Raw genomic sequence first — 18,140 nt, forward strand, 5'->3', positions numbered from 1 at the left:
TCACCCTTCAATTATAAACAAAAGCACAATATAACCTATACATTTACCATGTGTATGCAGTCATGCATGTTTACAACTCCAAAGCTTCTTCAAAAAGTACACCAAAACTAATGCAGAACAAGAGGAGTTATTTCACAAAATCTAATATAGCCTATTTAGATCAGGTCTCTAATCTATTTGAAAAATATATACACAAATATATTTGAAACTCCACATACTTTTCAGAAAAGAATAGTTCTCTGTATTTATATATTTATAAACTGAAAATATTAACACAGATATTGGTTCTCAGGACTGTAACATTAGTTCACTAACAGTGATTGAGATGAACATAAGTTCACTATCAGTGTTATTGAATAAATATTAATAAATATAAATAATTGTCACAAATTAGAGTACATTTTAATAAGCGGGTGACAGAGACCTTTACTGGTGAGATGAACATATTACACTGGATTCACACACTCAATTGACCTTGAAACACCAAACCATCAAATCAACAATTCTTAAAGTCCTGCAACTTCACCTCTCATTTGTTTTATTATATTTATAAAATACATATTGACATATTACTTATCAGCTTTGACCCATACTGAATAATAAACACATGATTTTTTTTTTTTTTTTTAAAAATATAATTTTATTGATAGAAATTGTATGATAGTTAATTATAGGCCTATAATGATGATTTTCAATTAAATGACAAATTATTAGGAAGAAACACAATAAAAAACATAATTCGATGATAAAATATCAGCTCATAATAAAGTTGAGCTTAAGACACGAGCTGATCATTGAATGTTTTCAAGCTCTACAACTATGAGAGACTCTCAAACTCTCCTGATCATTGAGTCTTTACAAATACTAAATCTGACACGAGTTTGATCCACATCTTCAACTCATTTGTAATGAAGTGTGTTTAAAAGATGACCTCTGATCGACCCTCAGTTACCATAGTAACAGAGCAAGCACTTGCTAAGAACTGTTTCCTGTGAGCAAGAAACTAAATCTTCCTCCAGGTGGCGCTCAGGGATTCAGAAAGATAAAACTTTTGTAGAGCCGCATTCAGATGTTATAAAAACACAGTAGAAGTCTGTCGTGTGTCTTGTTTAGACCAAAGTCAATATGTGTGTGTTTCTATATACACACTGCAATTAAGATTAGAAGAGAGAAAGAGTTTTACAGCTGTGTGAGTTAAAGAGAGAGATAATGTGAGTGTGTTTCTTTCACTCAACTGTGTGTCTCAGTTGTTTCTCACAGGAAGCTGTTTAATCTCACACAGAGACACTGAACCACCCAAACAAGCCCCAAATCCAGCATAGAGGGGTTCAGTGAATGTGCTGTTGAGTGTGTGTAAGTGTGTGAGTGTGTGTGTGTCAGAGACGTTGTAGAAGGACAGAGTGCCAGCAGACACGTCGACATACACTCCTACTCTGTTAAAGGGATGTGAAGGGACTGATATATCTGTGCTCTTATTATTGTGTCTGACAGTGAAACTGTTATGAAACCAGTTCAGACTCCAGGACTTTTCATTGTATCCAAACCAACAGTCATCACTTTTTCCTCTCCTGCTGATTCCTTTATATGTCACTGATATATCAACCCACCCACTAAATTCAGCCTCCCAGTAACAGCGTCCAGACAGACTCTCTCTACACAGAACCTGAGGTAATTCATCAAATCTCTCTGGATGATCAGGATACGGCTGATCCTCTTCCACATGTGTCATTTTACTGTTCCTCTCAGACAGAGCGAGATGAGTGTTTGCCGTGTTTAAATCCAGGGTGAGATCACATGCATCTGAACACAAGAAGAGAGATTATAACATTTATAACGCAACAAAACAACGATTAAAGGAACACTCCACCCATTTGCATTAAGCTTTGCAATGTTAGAAACCCAGTCATACTATTGAATGGTCGTGCAACATTTTCTCATTTTCCCCTGAGATGAGAGAAATCTGTATTTACCTCTTTACACTTCCTCCTACAATGACGCAAAAATCGTCATTTTGCGTCATTGTAGGAGGAAGTGTAAGAGGGGGGGATTTCTGTTGAGACTACAAGCACTAGTTCCCACCCTTTCAAACCCGCCCATAGGGGGTTGGACCTAATGCGCTAACAGACCTATCACAGATCAGTGCCAGTGCGTTTGATTTCACCGGCAGAAACCTGCATGTCCGGCCGTCGAGATCGTCCAAAATGTCCGGGATTCGGCTTTGCTTTCTACGGTCGCCATTCATTGTTTACATGCACACCTTTTGTTTCAATCTAACTGAATTCATTCCGATTGGTGAATCTGAATGTAGTGTTTACATGAACGCTAAACAAGTGATCGGTTGATGTGCGTTTTACCATTGCTAAGAAAATACCCGCTCCTCAGTGAGAGATAGCCCACGAGACTGGCGTGTCTCACAGGCGCCGCTCATCAGTAATCACGCCACCGGCTTTTGCGTTCTACAGTCGCCATTCATCATGTTTACTGTGGCGAGCAGGACGAGGCTAGGGCCGCGGGAGAAAGACGCGAGGCCGGTGGCGTGATCGGTTGATGTGCATTTTACCATTGCTAAGAATATACCCGCTCCTCCGTGAGAGATACGAGACCAGTGCCTCACAGGTGTCGGTCATCAGTAATCACGCCACCGGCCTCGCGTCGTTCTCCCGCGTCCCTAGTCTCGTCCTGCTCGCCACAGTAAACACAATGAATGGCGACTGTAGAACGCAAAAGCCGAATCCCGGACATTTTGTGCGATATGCGATCTCAAAAACCCGGGCAGACTCACGGAGACTACTAGTAACTAAGGGCCCGTCCACACGGAGACGCGTTTCGCTGTATACGTATACATTTTTTATCGTATTGGCGTTTCGTCCACACGGATCCGGCGTTTTCGGAGACTGAAACCGCTATTTTTTGAAACCGGGTCCCAAGGTGGATAAATCTGAAAACGCCGCCCTTGCGTTTTCGTGTGTACGGCCAATCCGTATATTTTGTGAAACGATGATGTCATCACACCAAGTATCAACTAGTCAGACACCGTTAAGTCACAGCAACTACATTTATGGTTTTTCATATTGTTCAACAAAGTTCTTGATTAAAAAAGAAAAAAGAAAAAAAGAAGCTACTGTGCCTAATATTATTGTTGTATACAGCGCGCAAGGTTTATGCGCGAGCTCCAAGTCTTCTTCTCCGTTTTTAGTGTATGTCTGTGGCAGAATTACAGCGCCACACTGGTCTGGCATGTATACTACATCGTTTTGAGTCGGTTTCAGTGGTTTCGTGTGTACGCAGATATTTCTTGAGACGACGCCGTGTTTACGGAATTTTTTTTTTGAACGGGAAAAAAAAATTTCGGATAGGGAAAGCTCTGGCTTCGTGTGGATGTGGCCTTAGCTTAGCTTTATTGTTTACAACTGCTCTCTAACCGGTAGGCGTGGCTTGGGAGTGGCCTCATAGAGCAGCGAAGCAAGTGCATTCTGGGAGTTGTTGTCTTTCATCCACATGAGCCAAAAATACATTTTCTGGCTTTTCTCAGTCTAGAAAGCTCCAAATTCAAAAATAATTTCACATTTCTTCTACATAAATGACCCAATTTAAATACACATTCATCTTTCCAGAGGTGGAGTGTCCCTTTAAGACTAAGTGTGTGTGACCTACATTTCTTTAGTCCTTTTGTAGTCCTGAACTTTCCGCCATGATACAGACTATAAAAACAAGATGTCACAGTCAATTTACATAATAATGATTTTATATAAAAATAAAAGTGGGTATTACATTGAGATTACATCTCAATGCTCATGTTAGTCTGAATTGAGCTCATAATGAACGTAGTAATGACTTAAATTTTGGTCTGTTCGTCACACGAAGTTATCGTGTATCTTAAGAAGACCTGGAATATAGTGAACTATATCTCCAAACTCAAGTCGATGTCTCTTCTGATGAGGATCATTTGAGATCCTCTGTTTGTCGTCCAGCATTTGATGTAGTACCTGATTCACAGCCTTTATCATTAGATAAGATCCTCAAGCCTTGAGCTACAGACTCACCTTTACAGTCACTAATCATTTGTGTCATTATCCTTTCATTTGTGCAAGTGTTTTAATCAATAACCAATATTCATCTACTAACAGCAGAAATCTCTTGCTGTTCAGCTGATCTGCTATATTCAGTATCATGAGGTCAAACATCATTTCTTCTCATTTAGACTGGGATCTCTGTGTCTGTATATTGGATCTGTTTTTGCTTCATGTCTCTGACAGCAATGATCATTTACTTTCTAGAGCAGCAACAAGCTTTGAATTTATGTTTTGGGATCAGAGACATGAGTGTGTTTCTCAGATGCTGCTGTTATGAGTCACAAGCAGCTGTTGATCTGAATCAAGATCATCTTCAGTCAAAGAGTTCAAGACACGTCCTTATTTTACTCTGCAGTACAGTATGTGTATGTGCTGTATGCAGGGAGGGATCTATGTACAGAGTTTTCAATGACTTTATAACGCACACATGTCCAAACACACGACAGGATGATTGTTAGTGTTGAACATACTTGAGTTTTTCCAGTCTGTAGTTTGGATCAGAGACCAGCTTGGCTAATGATTGTCCTGGGTGATTGTAGCTCAGATCCAGCTCTCTCAGGTGTGAGGGGTTTGACCTCAGAGCTGAAGCCAGAAAACAACAGCCTTTCTCTGTCACCATACAGCCAGATAATCTAAAAACACACACACACACGCACACGCACACACACACACACACACACACACACACACACACATCAAACCTGTCTTTAATAGGACAGAGGTGGGTCAGGGCAAGCATGGTATACTCATCATTACAGTTTTGGGCCACAAGATTATGACAAAAATCATTATTGCCCTTGATTTTGTACTCATGCCTATTAATGTGGATTAAAAGAATACATTACAAATGTTTTCGTGTGTGGGGAACAGCACACCATACACAGACAAAACAAGCTGAGAACCATTTATGAATTAGTTTATTGCTGTTTTAAGCATGTGTAAATCAAGACTTCACCACTGATTCACTTAGTAGCATGAAAAAAACTTATTCAAATTGTAAATAAATTTTGTACAGAAAGCGAGTAAAGAACGTTCCCATCACTGAAGCAGTCAATGACTTTGACCAATCTCGCAAAAACTCCTGTTATGATCAAATAAGCTGACAACACTGCACAATTTTCACATTTCACTTTAATTGCGAAGTTATTGCTTGGGACGATTCAGTAGATGCTGGGTATTGTCCCTAGCGTCTCTTTTAAATTTTACGCCCTTGGGACCAGAGCAGAAGGCATCTTTAATTTCATAACCATGTGAACCATTATATGTTTTTCTTACCTCAGTATGTTGAGCTGACAGTGTGAACTCTTCAGTCCATCAGACAGAAGCTTCACTCCTGAATCCTGCAGGTCATTGTTACTTAAGTCCAGCTCTCTCAGTGAGGAGTTTGATGATCGTAGAAATGAAGACAAACTTTCACAGAACTGACCAGTGAGATTACAGTCAGCAAGTCTATAATAGAAGATGAAATATGTTTCAATAAAGAGGAGATGGCGGATTAAAATATTGTTCCCTTTCGATAACGGTCTCTCAACATTGCTCAATAGCTGACGCTATGGGGTAAATCCCTTTCTCCGAAAAGACTTAAGCCTGATTGAATCCCACTTCTCTCACTCTCTCGTTCTCTTCCCCCTCCTCTCCCGATCTTTGAGGGAATGAGTGGAGTTGCAAGGCTGAGCAAACGGGACACAGTTAGCTCACTTCGGCTCAGTTCCCGAGTGCCTCACTCTCCCCACAAGCGCGAGGATTCCTTGGTGCTCCCATGAAGACCAGCACCCCTCTATTGGTGCGATGGGCCTGGGACTTCGAGCTCATCCGAGTAATCTCCCAAGGCCATCGAGGAGCTGGGGTTGGAATGGTTGGCTTTTATTTTTCTGTTTATTTTATTTTTATTTCTGTCAGGACCACTGTCTTCAAATGCGATTGACAATTAGCATACAGTTTGGATTGGCGGTATGGTTCCATTCTGGGCGAGAACTCCCTGCGCATCCATTCAGCCTAGCATGGATAAGAGCAGAGAGAGCAGCAATAACCCCCCTTGGGGTAAAAAGAACAGAACCAACAAGAATGTATGCAAATATATTTAATTCAAGATTTTAAAGTACAACATAATTCGAGAATTTATTCTGATTCAAGGGGAATCAGAATGCCAAATCCTGACTGACAAGAGGTGGAGCTGGGGAGGAAGGAGGGTAATTAGCTCCCGAGAAAACATGATAGCTGCTGATAATACTGAAGGAGCATATGTATACAGTGATAGGTGTCGTATTCCTATAGGTTTTAATAATACAATATATGGTGTAAAAACATCTGAGTGCTGCCCTCTTCAGGTTGAACGGTGGCTACTGCAGTTGAATTTTCCTATTGGAAGTTGTGGTACCCTGTGACGTCAGAGGGTACCAGCTAACTACGCCCTTGTATATCATACCTATAAGGTTATTATAAAACTGACTCTAGATCAGTTAGTCCAATTTGACACAGGTAAAGCTCTGTTCGCTGAAATCACACGACCAAGACACTTTGATCTTATCTAATATATTACATCTATATTCTACATAACAGTAAAATGTATAAATGAAATAAGAGATCAACACATAAGAATGACAGTCATTGTTCTTGAATATAAAGCAATAAAGTACTTTATCATTCAATTCCTGATCATTCATCTTCACAGTTTAACATTGTCTTTTGCTGCACTGACACTATTTATGTTTTATGGATTTATGTTTGCACTAAAACAGTTTTGTCCTCTTCAAAAAGCTTCTGATTTCCTTGCAAAGGATAGTCATTTCAAAGAAAACAGTGTCATGATTTGATGGAGGAATTGCAATTTTACTGTTTCAACAAAACAGACACATTCAGCAATCACATGAATGAATACTCACAGAGCTTTTCTGCAGTTCAGCATAGCTGGTATCAGTCTCCTTCTGCCCTCATCTGAGGTGTTGTATTTCTTCAGATCAAACTCATCCAGCAACTCTAATACCTGAAGTATGTAGGCGATAGTTGAGCAGTGACCAGGAGAGAGTAGATTCACTGAGTGATTCTCTGATTTCACAAACTCCTGAATCTCTCTGTACAGAGTCTGATCCTTCATTTCCAGCAGACAGAGGAACAGACTGATGCATCTGTCAGCTGAGAGACGATCATCATCCTTGATCATGTCTTTAATGAACTGTGTGATGAGCTGTTCTGAGCTGTTCACTGTGTGTGTCAGTAGATCCTGTAAGAGTCTCTGATTCGACTCCAGTGAGATGCCCAGCAGGAACCGCAGGAAAAGATCCAGGTGTCCATTTTCACTCCTGAAGGATTTCTTAACTGCTGCTTTTAGTAGCAGATACAGAGAGTTATTCCGACTGTACTTCTTATATCCTTCATTCAGAAACGACTTCAGTGATTCCTTATTTTTTACTACATGGCAGTAAAACACAAAGAAAGCAGCTAGAAACTCCTGAAAGCTCAGATGAATGAAGCAATAGACTTTCCTCTGATGAATGACAGATTCCTCCTTAAAGATCTCAGTGCAAATCCCAGAATACACTGAGGCGTCAGTGACGTCTATGCCGCTCTCAATCAGGTCCTCCTCATAGAACATCACATTTCCCTTCATCAGCTGTTTGAAAGCCAGTTCAGCAAGTTTCACAATCACGTCACTGTTGGACTTCATGAGATTCTCTGGATCTTTCTCATCATACTTCTGATTCCTCATGTTGATCTGAGTCAGAAGGAAGTGGATGTACATTTCAGTCAGAGTTTGAGGGATTTCTGCACTGTCATCTTGTTTCAGGAGGTTTTGAAGGACAGTGGCTGAGATCCAGCAGAAGACGGGTATGTGACACATGATGTGGAGGCTTCTTGATCTTCTAATATGTGAGATGATTCTGCTGGCTTGAAGCTCGTCACTGATTCTCTTCCTGAAATATTCCTCTTTCTGAGGATCATTGAATCCCTGAATTTCTGTCACACGGTTGATGTATTTTGAGGGGATCTGATTGGCTGCTGCTGGTCTGGAAGTGATCCAGATATAAGCAGAGGGAAGCAGATCTCCTCTGATGAGGTTTGACATCAACACACTCACTGATGAAGACTCTTTCACATCACAAACTTTCTCATCATCTGTAAACATCACTTTAATTCTGCTTTCATCCAGACCATCAAAGATGAACACAACTTTACACTCCTCATAAATCTTTGAGTCCAGATCTTGAAGTTCAGGATGAAAGTCCAGCAGGAGTCTGTGAAGACTGTACTGGTGATCTTTAATCAAGTTCAGCTCTCGAAATGGAAGCACAAATATGAAATCTACATCCTGATTGGCTGTTCCCTCGCTCCAGTCGAGAATGAACTTCTGCACAGAGACGGTTTTTCCAATTCCAGCGATGCCTTTAGTTAGAACAGTCTTGATTGTGTCTTTCTCCTCACATCCTGGTTGATGTAACGGTTTAAAGATGTCATTGCAGTAGATTGGAGTGTCTTGTATTCTGGCTGTTTTCTCCATCTGTAAAACCTCATGTTCTTCATTCACCCCTTCATTCTCTCCCTCTATGATGTAGAGCTGTGTGTAGATCCTGTTCAGGAGGGTTTGATTCTCTTCTAGTTTGATTCCCTCAAATAAGCTCTCATACTTGTTCTTCATGCTGGTTTTGTGCTGGGGTTTGACTCTCTGCTTGATGAGGGTCTGCCAGTAAGAGACAGTGCAGTTCAGACTGGGCGTCACTGATCTGATCACATCATCTCTCTTCACTCTGCAGAAAGAGAAAGATGAAATAATACTATAAAATGAATAAATAAAATGGTGACTGTGAAACAGCATCTTTAAGTGAAAAGTAGTTCCAGAAAAGTAATTACAAATGTTTCCAGCAAACTGAACTCTAAGATCTTATTTGATCCCACACTCAGACTGTTTAACAGACTGCTTCCATATACAACATGTCTGCTCCCCTGATGTAAACTATGACTAAAGTGTTTACATGACATTTTAAAAAGACAAATTATTGGTTTAGTCGGACTTTTTAAGTACATGTATACGCACTGAATGAGCTCGTTTTACCTATCAGACTACAACAGTGAACTTAACAGTGAACTTTCCCATGTGAATTGCCCTGTCACTCGTGCATGCCATGTTTCAACACAAACACAATAAATAAAAAACTTTTTTTTTTTCAGTTAACTATATTAGTATTAATTATTTGCTTTAAGATATAGGCCCTGAAAATTTATAATTTCCGTATTTACATAAAATAATTGTTTAATGATTATGCATACAAGGATATACGGAAAAGCAGAACTTTTGTTTACAAATTTGAATACTGCTTATTGGATCAATAGAGGTAAATATCATATTTTGCAAATACACGTTACTTTATGTGTACTTTATGTTAGCTTATGACCTACTACAGGGGTGCCCAGTCCTGTTCCTGGAGATCAACCTATCCACAGGATTCAGATCCAACCCTGATCCAACACACCTGTCCATAATTATCAAGTGCTCCTAAAGATCTCATTTAGCTGCTTCAGTTGTGAAGGATCAGGGTTGCAGCTGTATTTTGCAGGAAGGTAGATCTCCAGGAACATGATTGGGCTCCAAGGCTGATTCTTGCCTTAAAAACAAATGATACAATTGAATGAAGTACAGACTCAGCTACACACACTGCACACACTGATACTCACTCAGGGTCAGAGGTCACTGCTCCATCACTGAGTTTAGGGGGAGGGTCCATGGATGCGTCACTCTTCAAAGACACACAGCTGGGTTCTGGAGATGCAGCTTTACGTGTCTGAACAAAAACCCCATCCTTTCTCTGCTCATAGGGAGTCATTTTACAAGCAGTGCTATTAAAACACACAGAACAGAAATATACTTCATTTAAGACCACTGTTGTGTTAAGGTGTGTTCACTGTTGATTAATGCAAATTAAACTTTATAACTCATGAGCATGTTGGGTTTTAATCCTTGAGTCTTTTACCAGCTTGCATTTGTGTTCAACTTCTCCATAGCGGCTGAGTTTAAATCAGCAGTCGGACAAACATAAAGCTTGGACAGAGTGTTGAGAACATAAATCCACCCCCACAAGGGGTAACAAAACTTATCCAGCTTATTACTTTATAACAAAGTATTCCATTTGCATTAGTGTTCCTGGTCATTGTTATCCATGATTTAAAGGGGTCATGACGGATTTAAAAATATATATATTTTATGTTCCTTGAGGTTCACTTATAATGTTAATAAACTTTTTTACATTAAAAAAACAAATATATATATGCAGAAAAACAATTATTTTTTAACGTTCATTCTGACCAACTGTCTGACAGCAGAACTGTTTGTGTTTTATGTGGAAAAAACTAACCCCCAAATAAAAATAACTATTATAATTTTTAATAAAACTTAACTTTAGCTTTCACTGTAATAATTAAGGCAGTGTCATCATACCCGATTATACCTTTGAGTTATCAAAGCATTGAATCCCTGAATTTCTGTCACACGGTTGATGTATTTTGAGGGGATCTGATTGGCTGCTGCTCGTCTGGAAGTGATCCAGATATGAGCAGAGGGAAGCAGATCTCCTCTGATGAGGTTTGACATCAACACACTCAGTGATAAAGATTCTTTCACATCACAAACTTTCTTTCTATATGAAAAAATCCGTTTCTTTCTGCTTTCATCCAGACCATCAAAGATGAACACAACTTTACTCTCCTCATAAATCTTTGAGTCCAGATCTTGAAGTTCAGGATGAAAGTCCAGCAGGAGTCTGTGAAGACTGTACTGGTGATCTTTAATCAAGTTCAGCTCTCGAAATGGAAGCACAAATATGAAATCTACATCCTGATTGGCTTTTCCCTCGCTCCAGTCGAGAATGAACTTCTGCACAGAGACGGTTTTTCCAATTCCAGCGATGCCTTTAGTGAGAACAGTCTTGATTGTGTCTTTCTCCTCACATCCTGGTTTATGTAAGGGTTTAAAGATGTCATTGCAGTAGATTGGAGTGTCTTGTATTCTGGCTGTTTTCTCCTTCTGTAAAACCTCATGTTCTTCATTCACTCCTTCACTCTCTCCCTCTATGATGTAGAGCTGTGTGTAGATCCTGTTCAGGAGGGTTTGATTCTCTTCTAGTTTGATTCCCTCAAATAATCTCTCATACTTGTTCTTCATGCTGGTTTTGTGTTGGTCTTTGACTCTCTGCCTGATGAGGGTCTGACAGTCAGAGTCAGTGCAGGTCAGACGGGGCGTCACTGATCTGATCACATCATCTCTCTTCACTCTGCAGAAAGAAAACGATGAAATAAGACTATAAAATTAAGAAATATAACTGTGGCTGTGAAACAGCATCTTTAAGTGAAAAGTAGTTCCAGAACTACTTAATAGAACTACTACTTTTACCTATCAGACTACACCAGTGAACTTAACAGTGAACTTTCCCATGTGAATTGCCCTGTCACTCGTGCATGCCATGTTTCAACACAAACACAATAAATAAAAAACTTTTTTTCAGTTTGCTATATTAGTATACATTTTTTGCTTTAAGATATAGGCCCTGAAAATGTATAATTTCCATATTTACATAAAATAATTGTTTCATGATTATGCATCAAGCATATACGGAAAAGCAGAACTTTTGTTTACAAATTTGAATACTGCTTATTGGATCAATAGAGGTAAATATAATATTTTGCAAATACACGTTACTTTATGTGTACTTTATGTTAGCTTATGACCTACTACAGGGGTGCCCAATCCTGTTCCTGGAGATCAACCTATCCGCAGGATTCAGATCCAACCCTGATCCAACACACCTGTCCATAATTATCAAGTGCTCCTAAAGATCTCATTTAGCTGCTTCAGTTGTGAAGGATCAGGGTTGCAGCTGTATTTTGCAGGAAGGTAGATCTCCAGGAACATGATTGGGCTCCAAGGCTGATTCTTGCCTTAAAACAAATGATACAATTGAATGAAGTACAGACTCAGCTACACACACTGCTCACACTGATACTCACTCAGGGTCAGAGGTCACTGCTCCATCACTGAGTTTAGGGGGAGGGTCCATGGATGCGTCACTCTTCAAAGACACACAGCTGGGTTCTGGAGATGCAGCTTTACGTGTCTGAACAAAAACCCCATCCTTTCTCTGCTCATAGAGAGTCATTTTACAGGCAGTGCTATTAAAACACACAGAACAGAAATATACTTAATTTAACACCACTGTTGTGTTAAGGTGTGTTCACTGTTAATGCAAATTTAACTTTATAACTCATGAGCATGTTGGGTTTTAATCCTTGAGTCTTTTACTAGCTTGCATTTGTGTTCATCTTCTCCATAGCAGTTGAGTTTAGATCATCAGTTGGACACACAGAACGTTATAAAGCTTGGACAGAGTGTTGAGAACAGAAATCCACCCCCACAAGGGGTAACAAAACTCATCCAGCAGAATTACTTTATAACAAAGTGCTCCATTTACATTAGTGTTCCTGGTCATTGTCATCCATGATTTAAAGGGGTCATGACGGACTTTAGTCACTTTAGCTTTCCCTGTAATAATTAGTGCAGTGTCATCATATCCGATTATACCTTTGAGTTATCGAAGTGAGAACATACATTATTAATGCATTTATTGTCGCTATTCCAGAATATTAGGACTAAGTCCTGCATCGAATCAGTCTTCCACGTATTTTGTAGCTTATAGAAACAAATGCATTCAAAGCATTTATGCACTGACACCGCAAGGCAAAAGATTGTTCTGCACAAATCACCTATGGCTTTGTGATTAATTAAAATAAATGAACATTTAGCTTCAAAACTAATATATTCAACAACTTTAGGACACTATTAATTTTGTACCTACAATATTCTAAGATTAAAGTAAACTTTACAGTTATCTACACATTGTGTATATCGGATATCAATAAAACACGTCGTCAAATTATATTTGAAAGAATTATTGCGGCTTCCATAGACATCAGTGTATATTTTATATTAACTATGAATGTTTTTTGCTAGTTACTTATCTGTATTTAAATGTCAGAAACATAAAAAAAAAACCATTATATGGTTGAAAACAATGAACAGTTGTGATATACTGTATGATGAGATCCTGTAATATCAAAACAAGCTGTGTTTGGAGCTTAATTAAATAAATGTACTGGTACAAAGACCTCTTATATGTCAAAAGAAAAAGGCAAATTTGATTTCTATACATAAAAAAATAATTTCAAAACTGACTTAACGTGTGTCACCAATGGGTTTTTTTTACAGCACTGGATCTTAATGTCTAAAATGACATTATACTCACTCAAGGTCAGAGGTCACTGCTCCATCACTGAGTTTAGGGGGAGGGTCCATGGCTGCGTCACTCTTCATAGACACACAGCTGGGTTCTGGAGATGTAGCTTTACGTGTCTGAACAGAAACACCCTCTTTCCGCTGCTTGTAGAGACTCATTTTACAGGCGGAGCTATTAAAAAACACACAATGTACAACAAATTACAACTTTAGACATACAGAATGAAACATTTAATAAACATATGAATGTCTTGGGTATGCTTTATCAATTTAGTATGACTGTGAATTCTTTGCTAGGTACTCACTGGAGTATCCTTTACTGTGTGGAAAGACAACAAACCCATCGTTTAAGAAACTGCAAAATAGAGGAAACCTGCATGTATTAATGCATTCATGACTGATTAAGAGACCGATATAACAAATTTTTACAGGACAGTTCATTTTCTGAAATATTTCTGTGTTTTATCAGCAGGTAGGCTATTCGGTTTGGAAGGCTATCAAAAAAAAGAAAAACTAAGCATCAAAACAGATTGATATTACAATAGATTAACAGATATTTACACATGCCATTAATTATTAAAAAATGCATGAGAATGAATCCAGAAATGTGTTTGCTGAAACCTACCTCAGCTCTGTCTCAACAATGAAGAACATCAAATACAAACCAGTTCAAAAATCCAATCTGTCTCTGGATAACAGCATTAAACTGATATGTTCTCATTATTCACAGGGTTTTTTTTTTTCTCCGGACGTTCATGTTCTTCCTTTCACAACATGGAGTCTGTTGAATCAGGGCTGCGTTCAGCCCCGACAAAACGTTGCACAACGTTTTTTAAACAGAAACGGTGATGCGTTGAACACACTGTTCTGATGACGCAAGAGTTGCAACTATGGCAGCTGAGAAGGCCATTCTTTGTGTTCTTTGTGAAGAATTTTCAGAGCCTGATAAAGTCGGTATAAATATGTGTTTAATACTACAAAATATGCCCAATGTTACAGTTACTGCACTTGCCGCCCAGAACAAAAGAGAACATCCCAATCGAGTGAAGGGATTGCTGAAACTGAAATGGAAGCACACATCTTACCTAATTCAGACTAAAACACATCTATTTAGCCTCACATACTGACTTTATTTGTAGTTCATACTGTTTTAATACCCTGTATTTTCTTTCTCATTTTTAGGAAAAGCACTTAATTACCATTGTTTATTTCTATACCAAATGTCATACACTTGCAATGAAGCTAAAAATATAAACAACTACATCATTATGTTGATATCCTATATTTTTACAATAAAACTTACGACAAACATGTCCTCTAATATCCTCAGTTGTTGCGTATACCGAGCTGCATCGAACACATTTGTAAATTACTTTCCTTGAACCCATTGTGCGAGTTCACTTTAATACCGCGTGCTTTATATACATGTTGCTGCTGATTGGACTGCAGTTCTGACACACCCACCAAACAAGAGAAAACGCATCTCAAACCTCGTTGCACACCGGTGCACGCCGTTTCCAGGAAACATGACGTCCAACCCGGAAACCGTAGCAAAACGTTGCACACCGTTTTGAACTTGAACGTGCCCCATATAGGGCATGCGTAAAACACCTGTGCATGTGAAGCAGTTTTCTTAATTTCTGATTATGTCCACATAACCTATGGAATTCCAAAGCTGCCAATATTAAAAATAAATAAATACATAAATAAATATACAAATAAATGTAAAAAATAAAAAAATAAAAAAATAAATATATAAATATATAAATAAATATACATAGAAAAGCAAAAAAACGAAAATAAATAATTATTTATACATTTATTTCCTTATTTATGTATATATTTATTTTTTCCATATTTATTTATTTATTCTTTTATTTATTTATACATTTATTCATTTCTACATTTATTTATTTCTACATTTATTTATTTTTACATTTATTTATTTCTACATTTATGTATTTCTACATTTATTTATTTCTTCATTTATTTCCTCCTACATTTCTTCCTGCGTAGGGTAATGAGGAGGGCGTGGTTTACCTCAGACATAGCAATCCAGCTCAGAGTAAGCGAAGGCGAAGGGTTGAGGCCACAGTGACACCCTGTGGCGAAATACAATAAGTATAGCTCACTGACGTTGATACTGTACGGTCTGTGACTGCGAGGTACATGGACAAAATCCTAAATCTTACTGTGTGACATGGATAGGCTATAGGCTACTCTTTATTCCGGACATGGCCGTAGAACATCGTTTGGTCTGGATTTGTAAAATGTCCTGGGCTAACAAACATGAAACAGGGACTCTGAAACGGAAGCGCTTGATATTTTCCATTTTTCGGTCAGAACTCACAGAAAGGAAGCTGGGCACATATAGGCTACAGTGAAGTCGACGCAAGCATATTGACCAATGCTTTTGAAACGAGACCGTTGCATTTTAATGTAGCCTAATTTCCAAAAACAATACTGACAGCAACAGAATTTTTTTTTTTATTCTAATAAGCGGTGGTAGTCTTTAGCCTACCTCCATAAACTCATGTCCAGGGGCAACCTTATTAAATGTATGAACGTCACGTTAATCCACATCGATAAATTCAGTTAGAGGATAAGACTGTAGGGCAGTTAGCCTACCGCTAAAATCCAACCAGAGCTTCATCAGAGCCATCAATACAGAAGAGATCTTAATGCAATTTACACAGCAATTAGCCTACAAGTGCATAAAAATATTATGAAGTGTTTTACATTTTGAAGACATAAATATGACATGATGGAATCAATGAAGTGATAGGCCTACGTTTAATATGAAACTAAAACAGACACCAGGTGCGCAAACCTGCGTGACCATATAGCAACTATTCAGAAATGGAAATTACGAAAGCATTAATATTTTGTTTTGAATTTAAGAAAAGTCGATTGAATATTTACAGGTTTGTATCTCGTTATTATTTTCAGAATAGTAAAGTCTCTGTAACCAACCATAGTGATCAAATATCGAAGCTATAATAGGCTACTTCAAAGATCAAATCAAATTATTTATTGTTAAATTTTGTAAAAATTTCTGTAGCCCAAAAACTGCCAAAAAAATAGCTAGTAGCCTACATAACTTTTTAATTTGTATTATTATTATTATTATCATTCTTTCTTTCTTTTTATTATTATTATTATTATTATTATTATTAGGCTATTGTAGTTCTGACCGAAAAATGGAAAATATCAAGCGCTTCCGTTTCAGAGTCCCTGTTTCATGTTTGTTAGCCCAGGACATTTTACAAATCCAGACCAAACGATGTTCTACGGCCATGTCCGGAATAAAGAGTAGCCTATCCATGTCACACAGTAAGATTTAGGATTTTGTCCATATACCTCGCAGTCACAGACCATATCAACGTCAGTGAGCTATACTTATTGTATTTCGCCACAGGGTGTCACTGTGGCCTCAACCCTTCGCCTTCGCTTACTCTGAGCTGGATTGCTATGTCTGAGGTAAACCACGCCCTCCTCATTACCCTACGCAGGAAGAAATGTAGGAAGAAATAAATGAAGAAATAAATAAATGTAGAAATACATAAATTTATAAATAAATAAATGTAAAAATAAATAAATGTATAAATAAATAAATGTAGAAATGAATAAATGTATAAATAAATAAAAGAATAAATAAATAAATATGGAAAAAAATAAATATATACATAAATAAGGAAATAAATGTATAAATAATTATTTATTTTCGTTTTTTTGCTTTTCTGTGTATATTTATTTATATATTTATTTATTTATTTTTTATTTTTTTACATTTATTTGTATATTTATTTATGTATTTATTTATTTTTAATATTGGCAGCTTTGGAATTCCATACATAACAGAACTGTGAGATCATATAAAAAGAGGTCATGTTTTGAGATTTCTCTTGAGATTGAGGGTTTCTCCAAATTTCAATGACTTAAAGGGTTAGTTTACCCAAAAATGAAAATTCTGTCAGTAATTACTCACCCTCATGTTGTTCCAACCGCGTAAGACTTTCGTTCATCTTCGGAACACAAATTAAGATATGAAAATGAGACGAAAATGAATAGTTGAATAAAGTAGATATTTTTGTTGTTTTTTGCACGCAAAAAGTATTCTCGTCGCTTGATAAACTTATGTTTGAGCCACTGTAGTCACTTGGACTATTTTCACAATGTCTTTTCTGGTTTCGATCCCAATATAGATATAATTGATCAAGTCAGGCAAGATGCAAAACTACTGTCCAAGTCCAAGGCTAAAGTTTATTTTCACATTGTTATGAATAAATCCCTCAGTAATGATTGTACGGGTATCACAGGGTTCCTGCAGATCCTTAAAAAGTAGCTATTAAATTAGATTTTTTTTTATATATATATATATATAAGGTAATAAAAAGTCTTACAAAGTCTCAGTTTTACTTATGAGAGGTCTTAACTTTTATATGGCACTTTGACTTAAGACATTAAGACAATTAAAACTAACTAATTTGTGGATTTGCTTGTTCATGTGACAATTAACAGCAATTAATACATGACCACTTTATAGTTGGTTATATGACTGTAAGTCATTCTCTTCAAATGCTATCGAGCTTTAAATTATTGGGTATTTTGTGTACGAGTCCATTTGGTACTTAAATGCACAGCAATATTTACATATGATTTGACAGTTTATTTGAATAAATATAAAAAATATAAAAGGTGTGCATCATACCTGACACATGAACATTTTACAGTTGGTTTTATGACTTTAAGTCATTCTCTTCAAATGCTATTTAAAGTTAGAAACGTGTAAC

General features: G+C 37.5%; 1 protein-coding gene across 3 annotated transcripts; it reads right to left on the reverse strand.

Moving 5' to 3' along the window:
• LOC311071854 (NACHT, LRR and PYD domains-containing protein 3-like) lies at positions 1-14,648 on the reverse strand. Of its 3 annotated transcripts, none has more exons than XM_084096426.1 (11): positions 14,013-14,645; positions 13,653-13,702; positions 13,358-13,519; positions 12,066-12,227; positions 10,511-11,332; positions 9,741-9,902; positions 6,956-8,815; positions 5,349-5,522; positions 4,544-4,705; positions 3,655-3,701; positions 3-1,800 (listed from the first exon to the last, which is right to left on the reverse strand). In XM_084096426.1, exons 3-11 carry the CDS (start codon positions 13,504-13,506, stop codon positions 1,244-1,246), a joined length of 4,095 nt encoding a protein of 1,364 aa, XP_083952552.1. In that variant the 5' UTR covers positions 13,507-13,519; positions 13,653-13,702; positions 14,013-14,645; the 3' UTR covers positions 3-1,243. The 3 variants fall into 3 exon arrangements, with proteins under 3 accessions (XP_083952553.1, XP_083952552.1, XP_083952551.1); XM_084096425.1 differs by having other exon boundaries at positions 13,973-14,645; XM_084096427.1 differs by lacking the exon at positions 3,655-3,701 and having other exon boundaries at positions 1-1,800; positions 13,973-14,648.
• Between the last annotated feature and the right edge of the window lie 3,492 nt (positions 14,649-18,140).

Source organism: Abramis brama (genome assembly GCF_963993115.1).
Source record: "Abramis brama genome assembly, chromosome: 21".
NCBI lineage: Eukaryota > Metazoa > Chordata > Actinopteri > Cypriniformes > Leuciscidae > Abramis > Abramis brama.